We start from the raw sequence: 18,329 nt of genomic DNA on the forward strand, positions 1-18,329 counted from the left end.
ACTTTATATATATATATATATATATATATATATATATATTGATTGGTATATTGACAAGGTATATTGATTTCATTTCTTTCCCCCCTCCCTTCCTATTTTGTAATAATTATCTGTAAAATTTGTTAAACAGGGTTCGTAGCCAAATTATTCAAAAAAAATAAGCACTTTTCCAGCACTCAAAATATATTTTTAAGCACTTTAAAAAAATTTCATAATTAGGCAGGATAGGAAAGTTTTTGACAATTGACGGTTTTATATTGTATTAACCGTCATGTAAAAAAAAAAAATCAAGAAAAAAACAAACAAAAAAAAAAAAAAAAAGGAAANTGTTTTTGACAATTGTCAAAAATCATGAAATTTCGAATCCTGTAAAACGAATTTCATACGCTACGGACTGATAGATAATACGCCGAAATAGATTGGGATTGAATTAATTGGGAAAACGTTGAATAGAACAATGTGAACTGTGTCTTTTTGCATAATTCGTAGTGAAAATCAACATGGTAAAGGAAAGATCTCATTTTGAAAAGGGGAAATTTAAGCACTTTTTAAAAACACCCATTGAAAAAAGCACCTTTAAGGGCTTTTAAGAAACGAAAATCGAAAATAAGCACCTTCAAGCACTTTTTAAAAACGCTACCCACCCTGTTAACGAAAAAGAAGCCCTCTGCATACTGAGGATTTATATAAAATATAATTGAAAATTATTGTCAATAGTTATTTGTGTTATTCATTCTTCACATCATTATAATATTAACATAGTAAAAAATTTTATACGTATTAAAAACGATTGTGCAAAACGTTTAAACATATATTTTTTTTTACTTTTTCCTTTTTAGTCATTTCTTTCCGCGGTGTTTAACATATTTTTTATATTCTATATCAGAGATCACGTGACATTTACCTAGGTTCGTCTGTCGAGAAAGCCAACGTTGCATGATAGTGCCTCTAGGATCCAAAACATATACATCAACGGCATCAGAAAAAGCTTTCATGTCCGTTGTAACTGGTATGGCACGGAAAAAAACTAAATAAAAGAGATGCATTTTTTTATTCCACAATATAACTAACAAGCATAAATTGAAAGTATAAAAAATAAACAAAAATGTGGCATTTCTGATTTATAGGGTTATTAATGGCTAAACGGGACATAAATTGAAATGTTTACTTTTATTTCTACAACATTGAATTTCAGTAATATAATTATTTGTATTCTATGGTGAAAAATTCGTTTGCAAGTGGCGGCAATTGTAAACTAACCAGGAATATCAAAAGAAGAAATGACGTCACTATTCAGCTATGACGTCACAGGAAAACAGCAAGACCTCTGGTAGTATTTTTTATTTATTTTATTTTATTTATTTATCTATTTTTTAATATAGATGTTGAATACTTTTATTGAATTCTTCTTTTCATTATTTGAAAAGAATTTATAATAGGTATTGTCAATAGGTATTAATATTTCACTTATAAACTAAAGACAAACCCCGTTTTATTACAGAAAAAGTGGTTTTTTTATACGTTTTTCATACATAAGATGACAGTTGCATAAAAAAAAAACGTTTTGAACCGTTAACAAGATTCAGTTTAAACTTCGCGGTTGAATGCAAGGTAAGTTGGGATTTTTTTGAGTATACACATGTTTATTTATAAAAATTGTTTACGTTTCTGCCATTGCTGTTGTTTATTTATCGGAAAAACTGTCGAAATACGACGTTTCTGAATCTAAGAGACTCGCAGGTGCCTATTTTAGCGAGTTTTTAAAGAATTTTGCTATGTTATTTTATAAATCCGAATGTTTATAGTAAATTTGTAAATTTTTTTCCGTTTCATATGACCTATTATCTGCTCTCTGTACTCGCTGCGCTATTGTGAGTCTCACATATTAGCGAAGATTGCGAACATATGAATCTCGTCTTCTCAGTACATTTAAGGTCATTTTTTATCATGACGGGTTTTATACATTTTAAAACAATTCTCAACAAATCGACCACTTATTTTAATACATAGATAACAATTAGACTAAAAACAAATTTGAAAACTTGAGTTTAAAAATTTGCATTTAAAAATTCAATGCATTGTATTTGTTGCACTGTAATTAAAATAATGTAATTTGAATGAGCTTTGCATTCTTATACAGTAAACGAATAAATATTGTACTTACCAGTTTGATCCTGCATATATATAGGTTTGTCAGTCTGTATAAAAATAGTCATAGATTTTTGAGAATATTGAAGCTCAGTTTCATTATAAAAAGCAGTACCGCTCAGTACACCATGTACATCTCCCTCTACTTTCAATTTGTAACTTCCTAAAAGACTAGTTGGGGGAATCTGAAATCATATCATCATTTTGCACATTATAAAATATTTGTCTTATTTACAAAGCTTTTAAGAAAAATTAAAACTAACTTTTAATAAGAGTGTTTCTGGTATGCCAGATCGGCACTCCTGAGTAGCAGATGCCAATTCCACTCCATCCCTCTGTACAGAAGCTCGAACACTGATTGGACTTGAAGATTTAAAGACAGCAACAGATATACTATACACTTGACCAGGACGAACAGTTTTAGAAGCGGTCACAAAATATGTTCTGGAAAAGATAAGCATTTTTGTTTTGTTGCCATAGTAATAAAGAACAACGACAGTACAAACTCAATCACTTCAAGACAATTATGATAAGTAGAAATTCAACGCAAAGAGAGAGAAAGAGAGCGAAATAAATGAAGTAAAATAAGAAGAGTAAAAAAAAATAAATCATCATTAAATATTGCCGAAAAATATCCTTAAAATATTTTTTAACATCATTGTATAATATTTTAGTATAAAATATTTTAACATCATTGTATAATATTTTAGTATAAAATATTTTAACATCATTGTGTAATATTTTAGTATAAAATATTTTAAAATCATTGAATGATATTTTAGTGTAAAATATTTTAACATCATTGAAAAAAAAATGAATAAACAAATACAAAATAAACATTTTAGTTTTAATCTTTGTAAATAAATAAAACAGAAATGATGATGAGGTTATGGTTGAAGAGGAGGGACAGGGTTTGTAAAATTGTGACAGTTTGTGGCAACGTTTAGGGAGGAGGAAACCAGAAGCGTATAAATGCAGGTTCTGGTTAAAATAAAACCTTTAAAATCACAGGAAGAAGCCAGAAGCGGAGCAGTACAGTTTTTAGCGAAAATAAAGTATTTAAAATCACAAATTTAATATTCTCTTAAAATTATTTTTTTTATTTATTTTTTTATTTATTTTTTTCTCAACAAAATAAGTATTAATCAAAATTATTCTTTATTTTTACACTCACAAATATATGCAAAACTAATGGTTAAAGTTTAAAATTAAAACTTAAAAGATAATTTATAGCTCATGATTTTTTTTTGTTTTTTTTTTTTTGAACTGATGGATTATGGCGTGAGATGGGACAATTGAGGCATGCTAAAGTGCCTTACTTTTCGACAAAGGGGAAGAGAGTGGACAAAAATAATGAAAGAAAAGTGTAACATTTATGAATGGCAATTTAAAAATAATGAATAATTTTCGGTTTAATACCATACAGGTTTGCAAATTCTAGACTAATTATTAATATAAGAACTTATTTGTTGACATATCTGGATATACTTTGTTTATTTAGGATCGCTTTACTACTCGTTATTAAATGGAAGTAATTAAAATAATACTTTAAATTTTAGAAGTAATTGAATTTTAAAATATTGCAAGAGAATAAAAATAACTTTACTTATAGAAATAATAACCATAATCAAAGAATTAAAATTGTTGTACCTTTAGCGAAATTTTTTGTCATATTAAGAAATTGACATAAATGACTTAAAAATGTAAAAGAAAATAAATGTAAAGAAATCTCATAAATAAAAATCGACGAAGTTAAAAGAAAAATGAAAATTTAATTTTAATATATATTAAAATACTTAATTTATTTTACTTCAAGGTTCTATGTTGCAATTGAACCTACTAATGTTAAAAATATTTAGGAGATGGCAGCACTACAACTTCTATCGTTTGCAGTTTATTTTTAAAATCAAAAGATGGCAGCACTACAGAATAAAAAGATATAAAGTTTAGGAGTTAGAAGTTCAGTGCATATATTTTTTAAATAAAAATTTCCTATTATAATTCATGATTCACAGCGAAGATGTTTTGTTACAATTAAAAGCTTAATTATGATTAAATTTAGCTTAATCTGATGTTTCTATCATGTGAATAAAAAAGTTCATCTGTCAAAAAAAAGTAGTATAATCATCTATTTTCATAATGATTTTTAAATATGATAATTTGGATTAAGAGAATTTTCAAGAAAATATTCTTGACTTTTATTTCTTACTCTTTGTGTTAATACTAAATTTTTTGAATTTTTTTTTCTTTAGTTGAATTATGTTTTTAAAGCGTGGTTTAAAATACATTCGATAGAAAAAATAAGCCTAAATTATTTCAGATATTTAGAGTATCAAACAAGATTTATTTACTTTTAGTCATTAAATGTTTATTAGAAATGCATTTTCAAAAATTTGTTGGTGACCTTTCATCACAGATAAATGGTAAAATAAATCTGCCCCGGGTGAGGATCGAACTCACGACCTTCAGATTACTCCTTAGAGTGATTATGAGACTGACGCGCTGCCTACTGCGCTACCGAGGCTTGATACTGTATCAACCAAGTACAGTTTAATACTTTATTTTCATGAAAAATTAATATTAGAATTCTCTTTTAATTCATTATAGATTTGGGTGAATTCAATTATGTACACTAAACCTGTTACCGGTTTTTAGATTCTATAATAGAAAGTATAATTGAATATTTTAGCATTTTTTTTTCTTGTTCAGCACGCCATTTACCTTTTACATTTAAATTATTAAACATTTATAAGAGAGTTCATTCAAAAGATAAATTCATTATTTCGATATTTACTTTAAATTCCAGGCAAAAGACACATGTTCATAATTTAATTTTTTAAATTTAAAGCGATACAAACTTTAAAGTGAAGTTAAAATTTAAGTTCCATGCGTTTACACCTCAATAGATTCCAAATAAGGAAGAGAAAGTAACATAAAATACGAAGATTGTTACATAAAAAAAACAAAGGGACTTACGGTTCGTGCTTTATTCTCTGAGGACTAATGCTTTCTTCATAGGAATCTTGAATAAGACAAAGTAGTGTCGGTATCCATGCTAGAATGAAGATCCACCTGAGAATCATCTTAAATCCTATGAGAAATAAAATAACTGTTAATAATTCTCTAGTTTAACAGTTAATAATTCTCGAACAAATTACCGAATTAAATAAATAATCGCTTAAACATGTATGCTAGAATAAAGATCCACCTGAGAATCAACTTAAATTCTGTGAGAAATAAAATAAATACATAACTGTTACTAATTCTCTAGTTTAACAGTTAATAATTCTCGAACAAATTACCGAATTAAATAAATAATCGCATAAATATCCATGTTAGAATGAAGATCCACCTTAGAATCATCTTAAATCCTATGAGAAATAAAATAAATATATAACAGTTAATAATTCTCTAGTTTAACAGTTAATAATTCTCGAACAAATTACCGAATTAAATAAATAATCGCATAAATATCCATGTTAGAATGAAGATCCACCAGAGAATCATCTTAAATCCTATGAGAAATGAAATAAATATGTAACAGTTAATAATTCTCTAGTTTAACAGTTAATAATTCTAGAACAAATTATTACCAAATTAAGTAAATAATCGCAAGAAAATAAAGCCCGAAGATATTACTTTTTGAAAACTTCCTTCGCGTCAAAAACATACAAATCAGAAATAATAATCGACATGTTTCAAACGCTCAAAAAAAGGCTCCCATTTTCAAGACTTGCCAGACGTGAATGAAAAGAAAATTTACGATTTCTTCTCATTCACATCTAGCAAGTCATGGAAATGGGCGCCTATTTTTGAGCGCTTGAAACATGTCGACTATTATTTCCGATTTGTATTTTACTTACCGATTTTTATTCGTTCAGATTACTGATTTGTTAATACTTCTGTACTTCAGTAAGAACTCGCCATTAGTTGATTCCCTTCATATTCCCCGGTTACTTAATCTATGTAACCAGGCACTTAACCCACACAAACCTTAACACCCATGGTTATTGAGTACGAATTTTAATATCGCAATGCTTTATCAAAAATATATCGCGATATTTTCGCAATTAATCTAATTGGTGTCAATATTTTGTTATCCAAAATAAAATTTAGCAGCATCCACAATAGTTTTGTATTCAATAATTATCGCTTTGTATAATATTCACGACTATAAAAATCTCACCCACTCTCCCTTTATGGCCAACGACAACATAAAGTTTGTAAATTTAAAATTCGTGATAAAAAATGATGTGAACAATTAATTATAATTAACTATAGGCGGGTATTAAAATGCTTTAGTATAAGAATTTAATAGATTTAAAAATCTTAAAAATGAAATGCCATTTGGACGAATAAGTATATGCATATTTATGTTGAAAATCACCACTAACGGGATGATGAAATATAATATTTCGATAACTTATGTTAGCCTACGTATTTGTTTCTAGCCCGCTTTACTTTACTGAAACTATGGGTTTAGCGAGCTTAAAGGATATTTAATTTTTCCTCGTGGTTTCATCTGCTTCTATTTTTTTTAAATATTTTTTAAAATTGCTACTTCCATGACGCGCATGTTTTAATCTATAACAACGGTTTTCAAGAAATTCGTAATTTTGTTACTATGCCCGAATCTCATAACGCCAGTAAAAGGTATTTATTTAAAAACCATTTCTTGGAAAATTTGCCAAGTGGTGAAAAAAAATCCGATCCAAAACGGCGCTCCAGTTCTCGAGTTATCAGCGAAAATACATCTAGCAGGTTTTCGCTTTTATGTAAACATGTTTCCATAGATTCAACTTAGAATTTTTCAGTTTTTCAGCCTTTTATATTATTCTTTAAGTTGCATGTCTATGATCCAAAACGGCCCTCCCGTTCTCGAGTTATCAGCGAAAATACATCTAGACGGATTTTCGCTTTTATGTAAACATGTTTCCATAGATTCAACTTAGAATTTTTCAGTTTTTCAGCCTTTTATATTATTCTTTAAGTTGCATGTCTATGATCCAAAACGGCCCTCCCGTTCTCGAGTTATCAGCGAAAATACATCTAGACGGATTTTCGCTTTTATGTAAACATGTTTCCATAGATTCAACTTAGAATTTTTCAGTTTTTCAGCCTTTTATATTATTCTTTAACTTGCATGTCTATGATCCAAAACGGCGCTCCAGTACTCGAGTTATCAGCGGATATACATCTAGACAGATTTTCGCTTTTATGTAAACATGTTTCTATAGATTCAACTTAGAATTTTATCAATTTTTCAGCCTCTTATATATTTCTTTTAGTTGCATGTCTATGATCCAAAACGGCGCCGTTCTCAAGTTATCAGCGAAAATACTTCTGGACAGATTTTCGCTTTTATGTAAACTTGTTTCTATAGATTCAACTTAGAATTTTATCAATTTTTCAGCCTTTTATATATTTCTTTTTGTTGCATGTCCATGATCCAAAACGGCGCCGTTCTCGAGTTATCAGCGAAAATATATCTAGATTGATTTTCGCTTTTATGTAAACATGTTTCTACAGATTCAAGTTAGAATTTTTCAGTTTTTTAGCCTTTTATATTTTTCTTTAAGTTGCATGTCTGTTCCGCGCTGTTGTAAAATCTATCAATGTCATTAAAATAAACAAAATAATGCTTTAAGATTAACAAAATAAAAATCTAGAAAATAATTAAGGAAATTAGGAGGGTGTAGGAGGAGCGGTAGCCAACGAAATAATTAGAATCCGGTGTTGATGGCCGGATAAATCACAAGCAGAAAAGCAGGAGTTTCTTGCCCTTGAAAATAAAATCGTGTATGTGAGAAATAACAAAAAGGAAGAAAACACCTGTTTAGGGTTACCGTAACAAATGATTTTGAAGGTAAAATATCCAGTTATTATGTCGCCATTTAAATCTTACTTTTCATTTACTGAGAAAAGTTTTGTTGCATATTCTTTTGACGAAAAATAAAAATAAGAGCTTATTTTGTTCAGTTAATTTATTTGACTGTATTGTGCAGTATATCTTGAGAAAAATTGGGGTCTTAGGAAAGAAAAAAAAACATGTGGATACTTTCATATAAACATACAGAATTTTTTTTCGTTCTCTTTATTAATTTTTATTAGTTTTATTCTTAAAAACTAAACCTATTGCTTCATGTTAATTTTTTAATTAATTGACTCCATTTACTTATTAACTTTCATCGCTTATCCACTTTTAGGAAACTTTTGCCACTAAATATGTGCACAGAATAAGCACTTCGGTAATAATAAATAATGAAATAATAAATATATAAATAATAAATACATAAATAATAAATATATAAATAATAAATACATAAATAATAAATGTATAAATAATAAATATATAAATAATATATATGTAAATAATAAATATATAAATAATAAATATATAAATAATAAATAAATAATATACATAATGAGTAGTCAAATATTCCCTAATTCCAGCATTTAAATATATGTTTAGAATCATATCCAAAAAAATTAAAAAAAAGTATTCACTCAGGGGGTCGAGCATATATATCTAGTTTATAGTTAGGCAATGAAAAAACGCTATCAATATAAGGCGAATTAGTACTAAAGATATAAAGGAAAGCATCACTAAAAAACACTAAAACCTGTTTGATTGCTGGAGGAAACAATAAAGAATATGGTGAAGGTGATTATTAGAAACAACTTCGATATTCATCTGGCGATAAAACGAGTTATGTCTTTCGTCAGAGTTTGGTAGCATTTTTTTCTGCTTAAAAATTTGTGAACTCTAATATGGATACTTTTTTTTAGTTTCATTTTTAATTAATTTTACAAAAATATAGATCAAGTAGCAAAATAAAAAGGCAAGGAAATACTTGGGTGAAGCATTGGGACAAACTAGCCTTCATGAAGGATTTTTTGTTGGAACTAAACCACCCTTGCGTTACAAGAAGAAAACCACGGAAACCTCCAGATTTACCACGACTGTAAAGGGGTTCTAACCCAGGATACGTCTACCACTGAGGATATTTTACGTCAGAACTGTGGTCGATGCGAGGTGGAAGCAGAATTCATATCAACAAGTAGTGGCTGGGAAGCGAACCTGGGTCGCCTCGTTGGGAGGCAAGGGCTCTATTTTCTCAGCCACAGCGTCTCAAAACAATTAATTAAATATGTGTATGTTTTTTTAATTATATAAAAGATAAATATTTCAAAAATATATATTAAGGGCAGTTTTACTTTCTTTAAAACGGCATTCATTTTTGTCAAACCTATAATGCGTTTTCTTTTCTTTCTCTATTTTTTTAAAAAAAAATTTCATTTTGAATCCTTTCAATCTCGATTGTTTAAAATTTAGGTATAAAAATAATGATTTATTGATTATCCTGTTTTCGTGTTAAAATTTCACAATAGCGTAAAAATTATCCATGAAGCATATTTCGATCATATACTCAGTATTAAAAATTACGATGTAACCAAATTTAGTTTTTCAGTTATTTTGGTTGTCATTTTAGGATTATTACGTAATCTTTCAACAAAAAAAAACTATCAACCTTCAAATCTATCAAGAAGCGACACTGCATCATTAAACATTTTTTCCTAAATAGTTTAAATATTTTTAAGCAATAAAATAATATATTTTGTTGTTCACAAATATTTAATAAAAAGTATGCATCAATTTGCATTAATTATTTTCGTTAATATGTTTTAAAAGGAAATTGACATTAACTTTTTCATTCTAACAATTCTGTTCGATTAAATTGGCATGTGTAGACTTAAAATCGGTTGAACTAATTTAAGTCTTAGTTCCATTTAGTTTTCAACTTTAATATTTGTGCTACATAAAATTTTGTCTTGGGTTTCAAATTGTTTTAAGTTTATTTACATATCAATCAAAATTTATAAAAAATATTTTAAAAAAATATCATTATTATTGCATTATTATTTCAAGCATTATTATCTCATTATTATTATTACTAACAAACGCTCAACAAATAATTCTAGTACACTCTATATTGAGATCACTATAGTGATTGAAAGAATGTTTCATTTTATTTTACCATGCACATAGCATATACACAGTTGAAAGATATAAAAAAAGCAAAATGCTCACAATTTTACACCTTAGAATAATTTTAAATCTTTCTTTAGTATTTGTTAATAAATATTAGTAAATTATGATAAATAATAAAAGCAATTAATTTGTTACCTTATTATCGATTCTTTATACCGAAAAAAGAAAGAAAAAAAAAGACGAAAACGATCGTATTTCCTAATGGCTTTTTCAAATAGATCGCGCAGAACTCGAAATAATATAATAAATTAAACCTAAAAAATTTCTTCCAAATAACGTGACTGGAAACATATAAATCGTAAAATAAAACTTTTCATCCCTAAAGTCACGTTTTACAATCGAAAAAAAAATTTTTTCACTCAGGAATAAGAAAGAGGCTTATCAATTTCTCTTCTCTCAGTTTTTGTTTTTTAAGTTCCACCTTGTCACCAGTTTTTTCCCCCTGGATTCTCTGAATTTCATACGTATTTTAAATTTTATTCAAAATGTTTATTCTATCAAAGGCTCTGTGCGATTTATTAACTGTTTTTGTCAGCGCTCGTGCGGCGGATTTCGGTATCTATTAATCCCTAATTCGAATAAGAGACCTTACCACAATTTACATATTTAAATCATTTTTAACACGGAACTTCCATAAAATTTTGAGTGGCTTAAAAATAAATAAAATGGCGCGGAAAGAAAGAAGCTATTGGTGCGAAAACCATTAACACCTGCGGTACCCAAAAGATGATAAAAGGAACTCCAGGGTTCCATGGAAGCATTTTCAGGGGTTCTGGGAGTAACTGGTAATAATTATATTGATATCTAATCAATAATTTATAATTTATTTTATATTTCAATTATTTATATGAACTTATTTATGTAAAATTAAAACAAAAAAGTAGCAATTAAAAAAAATAAAGACAATATTTTAAATAAATTATGCTCGTATCGACCAGCCAAAGCTGGAATCGAACCTGGGCCACCTCGTTTGGAGGCGAGCGTTCCATTCCCGAAACCAATCCGAGCCTACTGAAATTATTTTATTTTATTTTATAGCTTTTGTCAAACTGCCAACCCAATTTTGGGTTTCTGACTGCATATGTTCAACTCCGTAACCTTTTAATTTTGAACCCAATCCAGAAGACAATGAAACTCCTGGATCAAGTATTGGGAGAAATTAGCCTGTGTGGAGGAATCTAAGATGGAACTAACCATCATTTCCATTAACTTCCCACGGTTAGTCTGACGACAAGGGGAATCTAACCCGCGAACCGCCTACCACTGAGAATACTTTACGTCAGCACATTGGTTGGTGAGAGCCGGGTGCGGAATTTGTAACGACCAGCCATCACTGGGATTCGAACTCGGGTCACCTCATTGGAAGGCGAGCTCTCTATCCCCCGAGCCACCACAACTCTCAACTGAAATCATTTTATAACCGTCGTTGAGCAACCGACCTAAATTTGAATCTACGACTACCAAAGTTTAACTTCGTAACTTATTATAATTTTGAACCCAATCCAGAAGACAAAGGAAGTCCTGGATCAGTACCCCCCAGAGTTTCTGTTTTGTTATGGAAACGTGGAGAACTTTGTGAGCCTGGCAGATTTAACGTACGCCAGTAACATACACCATTACTCGGGGATTTTTCTGCCTGCTGGATTCGAACTCCTGTTCTCTCGAACAAGAGTCCAGCGCCCTTCCAATTGAAATTATTGAGATTTTTGCAAACCATTTTTTTTTCAAGGGGAGCAATTAGAGTTATTTCGTACAATGTAAATAAATACACAAATACGTAAAGCCAAAAAAAAGTTTTTATCTTAATTTCTTATTATAATAAGTAATAAGACTATACAAGACATTCCAGTCAACAAAAGGGTTGAGAACTTAGTTCCGTATGCCTCCGAACAAGAAACAAAAGCCTGATTAGTTGAAACGTGCAAGTTGCAGAAGTCTTCGGCTAGCTCCGCAGAGCTTGATTAAAAGATATTGAACGTCACGAGTGGATATGGTAGAAGCAGGTGCAAGATATTTTGAATTTGAGGCGGGTCTTTTTTTTAAAAGTAGCGATGTTGATGATCAAGTAAGTGGAAACCTTTGCAAGAAAAAGAGACGGATGAGAAATTTTATTCAATTACGGGTTCATGAACTGGGGGTATTTACGGGTAGAGGATAATGTTGGGTTCTTTTGTGGTAATAAGTAGTAATTAGCCTGTGTTAAAATCGGGCTTATCAGTTGACAGATAGGCGTTTCTTGTTTCCACAAGATAGAGATCACTAATTCGTGTGCTGTATCTTTCTTGAAAAGTATGATTCAAAAGTGTTTGATTAGTGTGTACAGCCGAAAAAAAGAAATATTAGATAAAGGAGGGCTGTAACTGTAATTTTAAAAGAACATGAATCGGGCGTAATGTTCCAAAAAAAAGTTTGAAGTAGCTGTTTCACTCTCAGAAATTTCATTTTCGACTGTTCCGCGATCAGTATTTCATTATTTTTGATAAGCATTCGGTATCGAAATCACGTGATTCTTAACGAAATTTCATCTTAGTTCTTTCTGGAAGTTTTCTGGTATTTATTTTTAAATTTGATATTTTAAAACCATTTGAACAGCTAGATTAATTAGCTATCTAAAAATGTGGTACTGGAATTAGTACACTCGCTTGATAAGCACTTGACAAGCCGATCTCGGGTTTTGATTCTTGGCAATAAATGAGTACTTATTAAACCGTACTCCTTTTATTTCACACTGTATTTTCTAATCATAATGTGCTACTTTGCGTGCTGAATTATGCCAAATGGTTTTAACGAAGTTTACGACAAGCAAATATAGTAATTTCCGCAATTTAATGAAATGTTCACTTGTGGCATTTCTTGGAAATGGTTTCATCAATAGCGAAGAAAATATTGTGATTTTTAGATATCTATTTTTTACAGTGCTCTTGGCACAAAATTTACATTTAGGAATATGTTTTACTTGATGATATTGTTCGGTGTTTTAACAATAACCGTTGAAAATATTCGTTCTAGAAAAGATATAAAAATTGTAAGTAACAAAACTCGTTACCTTAATTTTAGCTAAACTCTACATAAAGTAACTCAACGATTAGAATATGAAACACTATAAATATTAAGCATAGTAGTAACTTTTACCTTTAGGCTAAAATGAAGGGAAAAAATGATATAAAAACAGTGTTTTTTTATTGTTTTTTTACAAAAAACCTTCTATCATTCTCAAATTTTATTAAATATTAGTAGTTAGAAATAATTGCTGTAAAAAACATTTGATTCGAAATGAACGGATCAAATGCACATTTAAAAAAAATTTGGTATTTGATATTTTACAAATTTACTTCCTGCGAACATCTTCATGAAAAACCTACAAAAACTCCGTTTCAATTTAGATCTACAATTCTAGTAGAGGATAAAATTTATGAGAACCAGCCTTAATTCAATTTAAGTTGGGAAATTTTAAAATTCTTTTAAGATTTTAGGGAATCTGTAGAATTTTAAAATTTTACAACTGTCGTTCTTAAGTATGATATGAATGATTAAAAAATTCAAAAAACTACATTTCCACTTTGAAGTTTGCAATTTTTATGATGGTTTCGAGAACTTTGGTTTCGATTTTAAACTTCACGATCAAGTGGATAAATTTAACCTTTTAGAAAAGATTTTACAGAAGAAAATTATAATTTAACGTTTAACGTTATAGTTTATAGCGTTAACAAAATTATTTAACTTTTTTTATTCGGAAGGCTTATTTTAATGTATTAACACAGCATATAATGACATTTCTGGTAAAGAAGACTATAATTCTGGTTAATAACACCAAAATATAAGCGGAATTTGAACCATCCATTTTATAATTTTTCCTTTCATATGGTTACAATTAATCGGAAGTTCTAGTTTTTAAAGTTATAGTTCTTATTACCACACATTTAGAACCAAATATGAAACTGAAAAGTAAATTTAACGAGAAAAAAATTTTTTTACGCCACGTTCTCTCCATGATAAAATTACCATTAGTTTATCATGTTTACCAAACTTTAGCGCATATTATGAAACAATATTTTATTGTTAATTTTACCAAAATAGAGTCGGTAAAATTTACCGTCCATTTTGGTGTTCCAATAGAGCAGATACGATATATTGTAACTGTTTACCGAAAATTCTGGTTTTCAAAATTATAGTTCTGAATACCACACAGTTAGTAAAAAATCCATAACTGAAAAGTAAATTTTAAGAAATAAATTGTTTTTAAGCGATGCTCTAATGTACCATGCTAAAATTTCAAGCATTTTACCTCATTTACCAAATTTTATCACATATTTTAAAAAACTTTTTTTACTGTCAATTTTACCAAATTCATTAACTAAAGAGCTTGGGAATTACAGAGCCATATTTTGGTAGTTTTGACCATGCTCAGTGTATGTATAATTTTATTTTATTTTATAACCGTCGTTGAACAGCCGACCCAATTTTATGGGTTTACGATTACTAATGTTCAACTCCGTAGCTTTGTGACTTTGAACCCTATCCAGAAGACAAGGGAACTCCTGGATCGAGTATTGGGAGAAATTTGCCTTCGTGGAGGACTTTTTGAGGGAACTAATCCACATTTGAGTTATATGGAGAGGAAAGCCACGACAATCTCCCACGGTTACCCTGATGGCATGGGGACTCTAACCCATGATCCGTCTACCACTGAGGATAGTTCACGTTAACACTGTGATCGGTGCAAGCCGGATGCGGAATTCGTATCGACTGGGATTCGAACCCGGTTCACCTCATTGGAAGGCGAACGCTTTATCCCCTGAACCATCACGACTCAGAGTATGTATAATTCATATATCATTTTTATTTTGCCAAGATTATCCCTTGATAAAAAGACAAATACCTTTTTTTATTTATTTATTTAAAAGCAAATTACCGCTAATGAAAAATGTACACTGAGACAGTTGAAAACAAATAGTAAGTTGACTTAACTCTTCCAGCCAATTGTTTAAAATAGAGATGTATCCAGTTAAATTAATTAAAGGAAGAAAGTTTTTTCGATTAATTTCCATAAACAAGCTTTCATCTGCGATAAATAGAACAATGAAAACCTCTCTCCCTCCCTCGTCACTCGGAACACAAATTAATGACAAACTTAAACCCCGTCCTTCAACTTTCTTGAAGTGCAACGTACTGTCCGTTAAAGCTCCCATTCTTTATGGTCTATCCAGTGAAGATTTCATTTCTTTTGATGGCCTTTTGTGCAATTAAGAGTAATTATAAGTGTTCTTATATTAGGGAATATTTTTTTTACATTTTTGCAAGGTTAGCTCATTTTCTCTGTGGGTATAAGACGTGTAGATGTCGTTTTGGTACTTGATTCCAATATTTGTTTTCTTTTACGAGAATTAATAGAATTCATAATGATGATTAAACTTTGTATTGAATTAAAACGGGAAATCAATGTAGGAGAATTACATCACCAGTTAATTAGTATCAATCATCTTACTGTCATTTCGTAAGAGTGTGGGGGAAGGGGAACAGAGCAAATTCACTAAATTTTTTAAATATGATTATCAAAGAGCTCCAAGAGCTAGGAATCTTTCATTATTTAAAAGAAAAATGCTATTAATCCTATTAATAAAAAAAATTGAGTTTTATTTAAATTAAGATGCGAGATAGGATTTTTAAAAATATTTTTAATTTAAATGCGTATATTTATTTTGAATGTGCAGATTTTATATATTTTTTAGCCATTCCGCAAAAGTACATTTTTTCTGACCGAATTTTTGATATCTTTCCCGACTAAATTATTTCCAAACCTCACTTTTTTAGTATGAAAAACTCAAATCCGATGAAAAATATTTGTTTATTCAGAGAAATTGCGTCTCTATGTCAATTTTAATAATTTTATTAATTGTTAATGCTATACGAAGAAAACAATTCTGATAAAAAAAAAAACATACCTTACTGCATGGTAATGAAATTTTTGGTTTAAATAAATCATAATTCTGGTTAATAGCACAAAAATATATGGTATTTAAACCATTCTTTTCGTAATTTTTTCGTTCATTTGGTAACGGTTTCCCGAATTTTTGATTTTTGAAATAATAGTTTAGTACCACATATTTAGTAAAAAGTACAAAACTAAAAGTAAATTTAACCGAATAAATGGTTTTCATGCCATGCTCTAAGATATCATGATAAATTTATCGCATGTTACCAAACCATGTTTTATGTTAATTTTACACTTATGCAAAAATTCCCTAGCTTTTACATGTTCCCATTAAGTCAGAAACACCGTAAATTTTATCATATTCTTGTAGTTTTGACCACACTTCTTTTTCACGGTGCACTGTGGGTCAGAAGACCATGATCTTTGGTCAAATGTAAAAAATTAAATTTCCATTAAAATATGTGTAGGCAGTTTCAATATAGCCCAAATTAAGTATTCATAATCATTCCAAACATTATAATTTACTTTTTGGACCGACAAGAGTACAATGTAATGAAAAATATGTTAAAAAAATTTTTTTAAATGTAACTTTTAAATTTTTTTCCAGAAATTATATAGGAATTTCACCTTATTGTTGCATTTTTATCAGAGTAATTAGTCTGATATTATAGTACAATTTTTCAGTTTGTTGGATTAGTTAATACTCTTGACAAACTTATAGTTGATATCTTATCATTTGACATTTTACAATGCCTGAATGACTTTCGAAACTTAGTTCCAAAAAGTTTTACGAGGTAATTAGCTAAACTTCTTTTTGTTGTCTTCTTTGATGTTTCTTCTTTCGAAGAAACCTGCCCCATTTTGCCCGCCCGTATTGCAAAGGTGGACTAAATATACCGAAAAACAAAAATTAGGTTTTTTTTTCATGTTTTCGCATTATTTTGTAATTAATTGGCGTTATTTTGTAATATTGCTTCGGAAATTTAATTATTTAAACGTACTGTATTATTTTTTATTTTATTTCTGCTCGCCATATTTCAGCCGCCATTTTTTTTTTGGGGGGGGGGGNTTGGGGGGGGGGGGGTATTTTTAGCGTATTTCAAAATTTCAACTATGAATTCAATTTACCTGCTTATAAAACCTCCAAATTTTGAAACAAATTTTATCGAAATACTAATCTTGGCCACGAAACCTTGGATGCTGGCCCACTGTGCGGTGTAATTTATAAAAGTATTTGAAGTCTGTCCTTTAACTAAAGATTTGTTTTAAATATGAGATCATAAAAGTGTGCTTAAAAACATGTTTTTCAATCCCGATGCATACGATGATTATTGTGCTGATGTCTGATATTTAACATTTTCATATTATTATTTTCTTTGAAAAAAATTAGTAATAACTAAAAAATTAGAGCAGCTTTGTCCCACTTTCCAGATGGTCAAACATTCCAAGTGTTCCATATACTTTTCTAGATTTAAAAATAAAATTATTTAATTTTATCTCGCTTTTGCAAATTGATGATGTAATGCAATAAGCCATCTTTATTAAAACGAACTGAATTTAAAAAGTACTTTCCTTTCAAGTATTTCTTTCGGCTTAAAGCAATTTGAGTGACTTTCAGTGCATGCTTTATTTCATTTTCTCCAGTTGCTATCAGTTTAATAAAAGCTGTGCGAGACGAAGTTTGTTTATATAAGACTTGAATCAAGTTTGTTTACTCATGATTTTTTCACGTTAAAATTTTTAACCATCCTATTAATTATTAGCTGAATTTTCTAAAGAATTCGTGCATATACATGAGGTGATAAAATAAAGAAATATATAAAATAATTTAAGTTGAAGCATGGTGGCTCGGAGGATAAAGTGCTGGCCTCCCAATAAGATGACACCGGTTTGAATCCCAGCGGTGACTGGTCGATACGAATTCCACACACTGCACGCACCGACAACAGTGCTGACGTAAAGTATCCTCATTTGTAGACGGAGAATGGGTTTGAATCGTCAGGCTAACCGATGGAAGTTTTCGTGGTTTTCCTCTCCATGCAATGCAAAGGCGAATTAGTTCCATCAAAAAGTCCTCTACAAAGGCAAATTACTCCCAATACTTGATCCCATGAATTCCCTTGTCTACTGGAATAAGTTCAAAATTGCAAGACCACGGAGTTAAATATCGGTTGTCGCTAACTCAACACTAAATCG

At 29.6% G+C, this 18,329-nt stretch overlaps 1 protein-coding gene and 1 non-coding gene across 8 annotated transcripts in view; both read right to left on the bottom strand.

Annotated features, from left to right (window-relative positions):
- The window catches only part of LOC107436484 (CD109 antigen), a 138,509-nt gene that overhangs the window by 56,613 nt on the left and 63,567 nt on the right, over nt 1-18,329 (bottom strand). For all 7 annotated transcript variants that reach the window (XM_071179415.1, XM_043040168.2, XM_071179416.1 and 4 more), the window contains exons 3-6: nt 5,125-5,239; nt 2,412-2,592; nt 2,165-2,333; nt 905-1,027 (exon numbers count right to left, since the gene is read on the bottom strand). In XM_071179415.1, the coding sequence (XP_071035516.1) occupies nt 905-1,027; nt 2,165-2,333; nt 2,412-2,592; nt 5,125-5,239 (588 nt within the window). The remainder of the gene's footprint in view (nt 1-904; nt 1,028-2,164; nt 2,334-2,411; nt 2,593-5,124; nt 5,240-18,329) is intronic.
- Nucleotides 4,584-4,672, bottom strand: TRNAM-CAU (transfer RNA methionine (anticodon CAU)). The gene is given in 2 exon segments: nt 4,584-4,619; nt 4,636-4,672. It is a non-coding gene; the product is annotated as a tRNA-Met (tRNA).

The sequence above is a fragment of the Parasteatoda tepidariorum genome, chromosome 4 (genome assembly GCF_043381705.1).
Source record: "Parasteatoda tepidariorum isolate YZ-2023 chromosome 4, CAS_Ptep_4.0, whole genome shotgun sequence".
In the NCBI taxonomy this organism is placed as follows: Eukaryota; Metazoa; Arthropoda; class Arachnida; order Araneae; family Theridiidae; genus Parasteatoda; species Parasteatoda tepidariorum.